The 12202-nt window shown below is 40.8% G+C and overlaps 1 protein-coding gene and 1 long non-coding RNA gene across 3 annotated transcripts in view; both read right to left on the reverse strand.

Annotated features, from left to right (window-relative positions):
• Nucleotides 1-382: 382 nt before the first annotated feature.
• Nucleotides 383-11496, reverse strand: LOC138959971 (uncharacterized). The gene is made up of 2 exons (XR_011453852.1): nt 5487-11496; nt 383-5410 (listed from the first exon to the last, which is right to left on the reverse strand). It is a non-coding gene; the product is annotated as an uncharacterized lncRNA (long non-coding RNA).
• A 26-nt stretch (nt 11497-11522) lies between these two features.
• LOC138959965 (ecdysone-induced protein 78C-like) overlaps nt 11523-12202 on the reverse strand; it is a 60519-nt gene continuing 59839 nt past the window's right edge. For both annotated transcript variants that reach the window (XM_070331667.1, XM_070331668.1), the window contains exon 10: nt 11523-11878. In XM_070331667.1, coding sequence (XP_070187768.1) covers nt 11637-11878 — 242 coding nt within the window. In that variant the 3' untranslated portion in view covers nt 11523-11636. The remainder of the gene's footprint in view (nt 11879-12202) is intronic.

Consider the following 12202-nt stretch of genomic DNA (forward strand, 5'->3'; position numbering starts at 1 on the left):
TGCTGAGGGAATATGGCATTTACATAGAGCTATCACACAAATAAATTCAGGTAAACATTTTTGTTGCAGTCAGAAATAAGCTGAGCTGTTCAAGTGTATGTCTTCAAATATGCAAATGTTAAGTGCAAGTCAAGCCTGAGTGGATCATAGGTAACATTGGTTTACACAGGAAGACTATCCAGCTGAAGTGAATTGTTCAGAAGGAAAGAACAACCTGCAACACACACGCACAATTACACACACACACACATACTTTCACACACTAAACAACTACACAAGTCAACCAGAGCATGCATACATCAACACACCGAATATAACACACACACACACACACAAGCGCAAGCATGCACACACACACACACAAGAAGACCTGACAAAAGAATGGATGTGACAATCACTGCTTTATTTTTGTCAGAAGCCTGATGGATGAAAGGGATAGAATGAGATTCACACATAACGTCCACATCCGTTTTAAGCACACACTGCACATTCCACAATTTCTTCCATCAACCAGCCCCTACTTTGTAGTGAATACAAGTAAAAGTTACCGGTAGGTATACCAAGTTCCTGGTATACATACAGCAGACAGTTGGTCAACAATATTCTAAAGTAACATCAAGATCCCTGACTCTCAGAACATGACACTGACTCCCATAGTGTTGCTATGACCTGTAGCTTTCAACCCAATTCTTCTTCCTAAATAGTTCTGATGAACATAGAGTTCTACCTACTGTATGAATGCAAGGAATGCGGCCTACAATACAGGAGAACATGCATGGAGACCTAACACAGAAACGCTTATTGCAGATTTTCCTATGAAAATGAGGCCTAAGCTGTTCAAATCTAAAAAAAACCATCAAGAAGTCTCTTCAAGGAGTATTACTTGTGTTTGAAAGAAAATTACAGACCTTTTTAAACTTGTAAATAGTTTTTAATAAGCTGGAGAAAACAGGTGCTTAAGTATCTCAATAACAAAATAAAACCTTTTGATTTTACTCCATTTGAAGAAACACACACTATAAACAATTTGTAATAATGGCTTGATACAGTAATCATGCCTCTATTTGCAGTGTGATAAAACAACAATTGCCAGTCCAGTAAAAAAGGGAAATGTAAAATACATCTCTAGCACATCGCAGGAATTGAATTGAATTTCATAGTAACCGTCGTCTACAACCAATAACCAACGCAACAAACTGAGAACACTTCTTAATTATTGCCAATGATTTCAACCCACGGTAAAGCTCCTTAGCAAATGTCTGCATGAAGAGCGCTAAAACAACATTAACAGTATCTCTCAAAAACAGATGATAGATTAGGCTAATTACATGAGCCGCCTGTGCTTCTGCTGCAGCAGATTATTTTCTCTCTGGCAACGGTCAAACATTGCTTTTTCACCGTTTCTCAAATATCTTTCAACAGACAGCCTTATCGTGCAACTTGTCAGGCAGGCAGATGTATCGCATGCTTCTCTTCGACAGTATAAAATGTTTTCTTAGCATCTGAGCAAAAAAATAAATCTGTTGTCCAAAAAAGTTTTGAATCACGAGACGCCTCACTGCGATTATGAACGGACGACTCAACTTTGGTTCTTATGTTAAAAAGACAATATCAACCGACACTCAGGCATGTAAAAGAAGAGTGCTGTTGATGAAATCTAACTACATGCTGCAAAGCTGTTCAAAACACCGGTACAAATCAGCAAGCAAGCTGAGATGGAAAAATGGATGGTAGCTGTATAAAATCTCTCATGATACACCGGGGCACTGTTCAAGTGCAATTTTCATAAAGGACAGCAAAATTGTGAACCCATTCAAACATTATCTAATGGATGGATATGTAAAACAGGGCTTAAATGATTGGCAAACATGAATACCCAATTGGGAATAAACGATTGGCAAACATGATGACCCCCACTGGCGGCAAGTGATGAGAACCTCATAATGCAGGAAGATGTTTACATTTGGCTGATTTTTCTGCAGCGGTAAAACACTGCATTAGCAATAATGACGTTGAATGACAAGAGCACCAGTGTATCTAACAATTTAAACAATAAACCTTGTCTGTGCTTTAATGAAGGACATTATCATCAATGACAGTTCAACACAATGACAAGTCAGAAAAACATGAGCACAGGTCACTGAAAAAATTGGCTCTTCCCTTGATGCCACTGGCTTTATGAATTGATCTTTCATACAGGCGTGCTCGCCTCTTTCATCTTGAACTCCAATACTCGTGTACCACCAACTCTACCTCCCAGGCTTCTTAAAGTCCCCTACACACTCTGCCTTGACAAAATAGACAATAATAGGAAGCATGTTAATATGTTCGCCATTAAATTTCAACCAAATTGCATAAACCCCAAAGCTCACCTCTCCTCAGAAACATAAAAACACTCACTCAAAACCTGCTCTTATTTCTACCTCAGCAAAATAAAAACAAAATAAAAAAAAAATAAAAAGGAAATGCAAGCACAGATACAAGACAAGGCTTTTTGAAAAACAAAACAAAGCAGCCACAGCCAAAAAAACATTGCAGCAAAAACGTACAAAATGCATGTAACATCATTTAACAGAGCGTACCATTTGTACACAGTAAGAAAAATACGGTCACATCCGACGCGGTGCAGAGTAAACAAACATGATGTTTCACCGGCCAGACTGATGGCAACAAGTCGCATGTAGAGCAAGCTATCAAACTTCCTAACAACAGGACAGCCAAACAATGAAGAGCATGAACTGATGTAAGATCACTGGACATCATCTGTTGCATACTGATTTGATGAAAACCGGGTAGATGACCTGCTAGCAACAATAATCCAAGGAGACGAAACAAACACGCTGCTCTGCGTTTCTGGCAGCTGGCTCACTGAGTTTACTAGATCCACCGGATAAAATACTGGATCCACAAAATAAAAACACACTCCCCATGTTGGCTCAAAAAAATTAAGAACTGTACAGCAATATTACAATCTGTACGATGATTAATGACCTCTTTAATTGTACAGTATGTACACGACAAACTGAAAAGTACACTGCCATTTGCAAAATTTGTGGAAGCGAAAATCTGTCATTAATATCAATCTTAATGACAACCCAGGAAGAAAAAAATGTACACCAATGGAAATGGTAATATACAAAAATTAGCTACAATTTTATGCTGTTTTCCATTGTTATTTCATTAGTTTACCCAGGTTTCTCTGACATTCACACAACTTTTCTACTAAGTCTGCGCGGATCCTCCAAAAGCTGCCAAAAACTCAAGCACTCTAAAACACGCATGTTTTTGTAATTATGCGCCATGGAACAAAGAATAATGTCTGGGATGTTAAAAGGCTTCATTTTCAGCGAAAGTACATTATAATTTAACATGTGTAAACTCAAACGCACAAACGCCTCTTTAAGACATACTTTTTACAACTGAGCTTGATAACTCTTTGTTGACATCCCCTAATTCTGCTTACAGGTCGGAATAATCCTTCAAAAAATTGTACATAAACATTGAGTCAAAATAAATAAAACAATGACACATACATTAAAAGAAAACAAGAAAGACCGGCCTCAGACATTTTGCGGCATTATTAAAAACAAGTGCAATGGAAAAAAGCAAAATCTACCTGCTTGAAATTCATATTCAATGTTGTCTATCAGTGCAGTTGATACCTTATTCACGAGACAACAAGTTGTAATCCAGCACTGCTGACTTCACTGTGAAGCAGAAGATAAAAGAGAAGCCTTTGAATGGGTAATCCTGCTGTTGTTCAGGCTTGGATATTTCTTTCCTTCAGAAAATAACTGATGGATGTAAAATGCACACAAGCAAGACTTGGTCTACAGTTTGCTGCGATCAAGTCTAGCTGTTACTTCTCTTAACTAACAGCATGCTATCAAGTCTAGCTGTTACTTCTCTTAACTAACAGCATGCTATCAAGTCTAGCTGTTACTTCTCTTAACTAACAGCATGCTATCAAGTCTAGCTGTTACTTCTCTTAACTAACAGCATGCTATCTTTTTTTCTGTATTTGGTGTTTAACGTCGTTTTCAACCACGAAGGTTATATCGCGACGGGGAAAGGGGGGGAGATGGGATAGAGCCACTTGTCAATTGTTTACAAAAGCACTAATCAAAAATTTGCTCCAGGGGCTTGCAACATAGTACAATATATTACCTTACTGGGAGAATGCAAGTTTCCAGTACAAAGGACTTAACATTTCTTACATACTGCTTGACTAAAATCTTTACAAAAATTGACTATATTCTGTACAAGAAACACTTAACAAGGGTAAAAGGAGAAACAGAATCCGTTAGTCGCCTATTACGACATGCTGGGGAGCATCGGGTAAATTCTTCCCCCTAACCCGCGGGGGGTCAGCATGCTATCAAGTCTAGCTGTTACTTCTCTTAACTAACAGCAAGCTTCTACCTGGTCATAGTTGCTACTTGGGACATTCAATTCTTCTCTTTGCTGAGAATTTCTCAAGTTTCAGGTATGGTAGGTGAAATATTACTACCGGGGATAAGTCATAATTTTTGCCAGAGGAAAAAAAAGAAATCAAACTAGGCAATTTCATTCAAAACTTTACCACAATACACCATTTAAAACCGAAGGAAGTTAAAAAGAATGTGTGCATCAAATATTTGTATCTCTTGACATTTAACACTTTTACAACACATTTGTCAATCGATAACAATTTTGTCATTAACAACAATTTTGTCATTGGAAATAACACAGCCAGACATTACTGGGGGAATTCCGTGCTAAAGCACCTTTGCCAACGCTAAAATGGCTCCAAGCTAAAACAACCAAAACTACAGTGAATCTTCCTCGTCACAAATATAACCAGCAGTGGAGCATGACAGTAGGTCATCAACAAAGAGACAGCACCAGTTTTTGCATGGTTGGCTGCACTTGTGCAGAAAGCGCATTAGACAAGTACACTCCGTGAAGTGCGTCCTAGGGAGTGTTAATCAGTACAGTGTTTGCACTCCCTCGGGAGTGTTGCCATGCTGCAATAGATGTTTGGAAATAACTCTGTGAAAGAGTGAATACTCTTGCTTTTATTGAGGCAAACTTTCCCACGTGACATGATTATAGGCCAGTCACTAGCGAGGGGTGTGTCCAAAACACATGAACAAGGAGCATGTGTGGAAAGTTTGCCTCACTAAAAGCAAGAGTATTCACTCTTTCACAACCCATAAAAACTCGATAGTTATTTCCGGCGTTGGTCTATTTTGTCATGAATGAAGACGGCAAATTTTGTGCAATCAAAAGTAGCCTTCAGGGCTGAGAGATTGTTAATCGTATCCAGTTTACAGGTACCGTCCTTCGTGTGCAAGCAACTTTGTTCACCGTCTCCGATCTGGTCAGCCTTTCATGTGGGTCAACACCATCCCCTAAAGGCCCACTCCACCTCATGTAAACTACCCGTCTCCGATCTGGTCAGGCTTTCATGTGGGTCAACACCATCCCCTAAAGGCCCACTTCACCTCATGTAAACTGTTTGCCTACCCGTCTCCGATCTGGTCAGCCTTTCATGTGGGTCAACACCATCCCCTAAAGGCCCACTCCACCTCATGTAAACTGTTTGCCTACCCGTCTCCGATCTGGTCAGCCTTTCATGTGGGTCAACACCATCCCCTAAAGGCCCACTCCACCTCATGTAAACTGTTTGCCTACCCGTCTCCGATCTGGTCAGCCTTTCATGTGGGTCAACACCATCCCCTAAAGGCCCACTTCACCTCATGTAAACTACCTGTCTCCGATCTGGTCAGGCTTTCATGTGGGTCAACACCATCCCCTAAAGGCCCACTCCACCTCATGTAAACTGTTTGCCTACCCGTCTCCGATCTGGTCAGCCTTTCATGTGGGTCAACACCATCCCCTAAAGGCCCACTTCACCTCATGTAAACTGTTTGCCTACCCGTCTCCGATCTGGGCGGGCTTTTACATGGGATAAGACTCCACTTGCTCACATACCCCAAATCAACACCCTGACTGCTTTCGTGTAGAGTTGGAACTTTTCGATGAATCATTTTTTGAATACCAGTTCCTTTAACAAAATTAATTACAAAATATAACACTGTGCACAGAGATTTGTTTGTTTGTTTGTTTGTTTGTTTGCTTAACGCCCAGCCGACCACGAAAGGCCATATCAGGGCGGTGCTGCTTTGACATATAACGTGCGCCACACACAAGACAGAAGTCGCAGCACAGGCTTCATGTCTCATCCAGTCACATTATTCTGACACCGGACCAACCAGTCCTAGCACTAACCCCATAATGCCAGACGCCAGGCGGAGCAGCCACTAGATTGCCAATTTTAAAGTCTTAGGTTTGACCCGGCCGGGGTTCGAACCCACGACCTCCCGATCACGGGGCAGACGCCTTACCACTAGGCCAACCGTGCCGGTCTGTGCAGAGAGAGCACCCAGGCTGTTGAGTTTTGGTATGTGACCAAGTGGAGGGATGGTTTCATTCCATGTAAAAGCCTGACCAGATCCAAGACAGTAAGGCATGAGGCGGAGTGTCCCTTTAACTTGTAAGGGCGGTACCTTTACGTTGCTGTCTAACAAAGCATGCCGGAAGCTTGTGACATATTTTTGTTAGTACCATTCACTGAGGTACGAGGCCTGTACTGAACAGTAATGAAATAAAACCATGCCATTTTAACGTCTTAAAGCTTAAAGGGTTCAATGAGCTGAAAGATTTCTACACATAATAGGAAACTTATGTCCGTTTGAAAAATCTTAGCAATCTCTCAATACAATTTCAATCAAAGACCACTTCACTTTACACAATTTCAATCAAAGACCACTTCACTTTACACAATTTCAATTAAAGACCACTTCACTTTACACAATTTCCCAAACAGCATGATACACCTTGACACATTTCCTTCAAAAAACAAAAAAACAAATCTGTGTTCAATTCCAAAATAACAGTTTAAAAAAATCATCAAACAGGTGATTCAAAATGTCCTCGCTCTACATCCATTTTCAAATAACAGCAGTAAAAAAGCAACAACAACAAATAATCCAACAAACAACAGTGAAAACAGAGAGAAAGCTTTATCAAGGAACCAGCTGTCTTCAACGCACCAGTGATGAGCAGCCAAGCGGAGAAAAACAAGCTGGAAGATGAACCGGGCGTTCCACTATGTACACGACTCAGGCTACAGTATGCACAACATACAGGGCAGAAAGATAAAAAAAAGAAATCACCGGGCCCCGTATTCACACTGGACACTTAAGGCCAAGAGCCTAAATTTACATTTATTGACCTCGTACATACATCGGTCAAATATTTATGTGACATATGTATCATAAATAAGAACAACCAATCAGCAAACCAAAACTTCCATTTACATCTGAACACAACCACACACACACACATGCACTCATACAATCACACACACACTAACACATCAGCAGACACACACACTAACACATCAGCAGACACACACACTAACACATCAGCAGACACACACACCTACTACATCAACAGGTACACAGACAAAATGCTGCCTAAACATCAAGCTAATGGAAGTCAACTAATATATCTCAATATGAATGGAGGAAAAAAGGATGAACAAACACTGTTTGCAGACATTTTGGGGGTAATCCTACTTTATAGGTCTTTACACTAACATACAGGGCTTAGTAAGGGATTTGAAATGTGTAACGTAATATTTTGACAGAAGCAGTTAAGAGAATGAGAGGAAGAAGGTGTGTGTGTGTGTGTGTGTGTGTGTGTGTGTGTGTGTGTGTGTGTGCTACTCAAAATGTGCAAGCATGTAACTACAATTATGCTTGAATTTTCCTGGTGTTTCCATCTATCTAAGTAATAAAAAGATGTTAAACAAAACAAAGAAGAAACACTGTGAGAATATTTGACTGAAAAAAAAATTCAACAGATAAACATTGACTTCTTCAACTTTTTGATTTGAACAGTAAAAACTAAAATAACTGATTTGAACAAGATGATTCTCCAGTATTTCTCTTTCCTTTTCAAAGAAACTTTGCAATCAATGTAACTATCTCTTCCAGCTAACTACACAATGCTACATCTAGAACAGACATCAATATTTTTAGCTGATTGTCCTTACACAAAATGCAAAAGAGATGAAACAAAGAATGCCCCTCAACCCTTTGAAATAACAAGTTTGGAATGGAACAATTTTCACTGTATGTGTCTCATGTGCTAAAAATCTACGTCAGTAACCAGCCAGATATCCCACGCCCCATGGTTCACAGGTGACACAGCTTATTTGGGGAGAAAATCAAGAGAAAAGAAATAAAGAATATCTTGATTTTACATGCACACAGGGAGGTGTATCATAATCATTTGGACATCTTATGACCTCTGAAGAGATTAACTCGCATGGGACAAAATCTCAACGTTCAGTTTCTTTACAAGACAGAAATTGTCCAAGAAACGACTAAGGAAAAGGACAACAATATTTTCTAAATTACACACAAAATAATTTGCCAATAAAACGCATTTTGGCTTGCAAAACCTCACCGAGTTTAAAAAAATTGAGAATACATGAGTGCCACCGAACTCATAAAGCCGTAACACTTTACCACTCCAGGACAATTCCTGTATTTCACCTTGAACGATCTAAACCTTGCACAAACAACAATTTGTACTGATCTCTGAATGAGCAAAAATCACAACAAATCAGTCAACAAAGCATTGGAGTATTAGCATTACAAAATCATAAATAAATCACATATACACACACACATATATATATATATATATATACTCATATATATCGCATATATTTGTATACAAGAAGTTTCTCTTTGATGGTTCACCGGGTCGAACAAGTATAACTCAAGTACAAAAAAGGTTTGAATGCACATTTATCTCCCCTCGGTGTAGCAAAATATGTGGGCTTTTATAACAATATAGTCCCCCATGGTCTGGTCATCATCTTTGTAACAGTGGAACCCCCTTTAGAGAGATCCATTTAAGACATCGCCCTTTCAAGACCTTTCTCTTTCCACAGTTTCTGTTCATAACCCCTGTAAATTCACCTCCAGTTTGTTTGTTTGTTCGTTCATGGGCTGAAACTCCCACGGCTTTTACGTGTATGACCGTTTTTACCCCGCCATTTAGGCAGCCATACGCCGCTTTCGGAGGAAGCATGCTGGGTATTTTCGTGTTTCTATAACCCACCGAACTCTGACATGGATTACAGGATCTTTTTCGGTGCGCACTTGGTCTTGTGCTTGAGTGTACTCCCGGGGGGTGTTCGGACACCGAGGAGAGTCTGCACACAAAGTTGACTCTGAGAAATAAATCTCTCGCCGAACGTGGGGACGAACTCACGCTGACAGCGGCCAACTGGATACAAATCCAGCGCTCTACCGACTGAGCTACATCCCCGCCCTACCTCCAGTTTAAGACCCGATTTTCTCACATCTGTTGAGGTCTTGAAAGGCGGGTTCCACTGTACAGCCTGAGCACAGAGAAGTAAGCGCCTTCGTGTGCCTGTGCACAAAACACAGGTGTCAGTCATTCATATCTGTTGTCCACGCACACAGCACTCGTGCAGTAAGATCTTTGGAGGGTTTCCCTGGCGTGTCACTATTACTGTGGGCGGCTGTGGGAATCTCCAGGGTCGTCGTACATGGTTAGAGATATCACGGGGAAGTTGAACGTCTATGATACATGGCCGTCACCGAGGACATGAGATGCCGACGTCAGTGAGACTGAAATGCATCCATTATGGATGACGTGAAACACAGGAATAGTTCAGGTTGACGCAATAACTGTGATATGCAGGAATCGATCATGATGTCGCAATAACTGTGAAACACAGGAATCATTCATGATGAACAAATAACTATGAAACACAGGAATCGTTCATGATGTCTCAATAACTGTGAAACACAGGAATCATTCATGATGAACAAATAACTATGAAACACAGGAATCGTTCATGATGTCCTGATTACTGTAAAACACAGGAATCATTCATGATGTCCTGATTACTGTAAAACACAGGAATCGTTCATGATGTCCTGACGACTGTAAAACACAGGAATCGTTCATGATGTCCTGATTACTCTAAAACACAGGAATCGTTCACGATGTCCTGATTACTCTAAAACACAGGAATCGTTCATGATGTCCTGTTTACTCTAAAACACAGGAATCGTTCATGATGTCCCGATTACTCTAAAACACAGGAATTATTCATGATGTCCTGATTACTGTAAAACACAGGAATCGTTCATGATGTCCTGATTACTCTAAAACACAGGAATTGTTCATGATGTCCTGATTACTCTAAAAACACAGGAATTGTTCATGATGTCCTGATTACTGTAAAACACAGGAATCGTTCATGATGTCCTCATTACTCTAAAACACAGGAATTGTTCATGATGTCCTGATTACTCTAAAAACACAGGAATTGTTCATGATGTCCTCATTACTTTAAAACACAGGAATCGTTCATGATGTCCTGACGACTGTAAAACACAGGAATCGTTCATGATGTCCTGATTACTCTAAAACACAGGAATCGTTCATGATGTCCTGATTACTGTAAAACACAGGAATCGTTCATGATGTCCTGACGACTGTTAAAGACAGGAATTGTTCATGATGTCTCAATAACTGTGAAACACAGGAATTGTTCATGTCTCAATAACTGTGAAACACAGGAATTGTTCATGATGTCCTCATTACTTTAAAACACAGGAATCGTTAATGATGTCCTGACGACTGTAAAACACAGGAATCGTTCATGATGTCCTGATTACTCTAAAACACAGGAATCGTTCATGATGTCCTGATTACTGTAAAACACAGGAATCGTTCATGATGTCCTGACGACTGTTAAAGACAGGAATTGTTCATGTCTCAATAACTGTGAAACACAGGAATTGTTCATATCTCAATAACTGTGAAACACAGGAATTGTTCATGATGTCCTGATGACTGTAATCTATCTCAGAGGTGCTACAGACTTAGTTAAGACTTTTTGACGTCTGAGCGTTTATCACAGGTCAGTCCATCAGAGCGCCAATAGGACAACTCAACGACAAGGCTTCCATCCATTCCTTTCTGGCAGTTACCGTCCTATTCTAACATAACTACAAGTATTGCAAGAAAGTCGGCCTTCCTAGATCTCTCCATTTTGCCCCCAACCAATGATCTGACTGACAGGTGTTCACATACCTCCATCAATCTGAACAAGGTCAAACAACTCTGTGTACTCTTCCTTAAAATCAGTTTAAACCATTCTATAAATTGCAACAAAATCTGCATTACGTCAGAACTTGTGTTGCTATCTTGTTATTATCAGGTATTTTATACCTCTTAGTGAATGTTACAAAGTAGTTTTACTAGTATTTAGATACTGCAACAACTGTTTGAATGGTTCAAACTGCTTTTATGTGCAGTCTCCATGAAGGATAGTGTGCTCTGCACTTCAAGTCAGTCCTTTACTTAAAACCCTTCCCCAGCAAGCAAAAAGACACCCCCCCCCCCCCCCCAATCAACCTACGCTACACTCCGTCCTTGCACTTCTCACACTAAACCCATCAGCTGCACCCCACTGCCACAAAAGCACCAACGGAAGCTCTGCCTGTCGTTTCCCCCTCCACTCTGCACCCCTGTCAGGGTAGAAGGTCGAAGGTCTCGGCGTAGAGGTCATGGTCAAAGTTCATCTGACCTTTGAGCGACTCGAGCATGCGGCGATGCTCGACCCCCAGCTCGCGGAGGCTGGAAATGCTCATGAGGAGACGAGGGAAGAGCCCCACCTCCTCTGGATGCCCCGCCCCGATCTCCGCCTGCAGGGCCTGGATCAGCAGCTCCTGGAGACGGCTCACCTTCTCTCGGTTCCTCAGGCCTGGCCGATCTGCACACACACACCATCGAAGAAGGTTTTTATTGTGATACATGTCATTCTGCATAGTCAACAAGGGTAGTCCTCTAAAAAGTATGCACGGTGTAAGAAGAGAAAGATCAAGTTGAGCAACCAAACAGAAAGAGAGAACAGCTTTTATTGTGATACATGTACATGTATTTCTGCATTGTCAACTTCTTCTTCTTCTGCGTTCGTGGGCTGAAACTCCCACGTACACTCGTGTTTTTGCACGAGTGGAATTTTACGTGTATGACCGTTTTTACCCCGCCATTTAGGCAGCCATACGCCGCTTTCGGAGGAAGCATGCTGGGTATT

Source organism: Littorina saxatilis, linkage group LG2, assembly GCF_037325665.1.
Source record: "Littorina saxatilis isolate snail1 linkage group LG2, US_GU_Lsax_2.0, whole genome shotgun sequence".
In the NCBI taxonomy this organism is placed as follows: Eukaryota; Metazoa; Mollusca; class Gastropoda; order Littorinimorpha; family Littorinidae; genus Littorina; species Littorina saxatilis.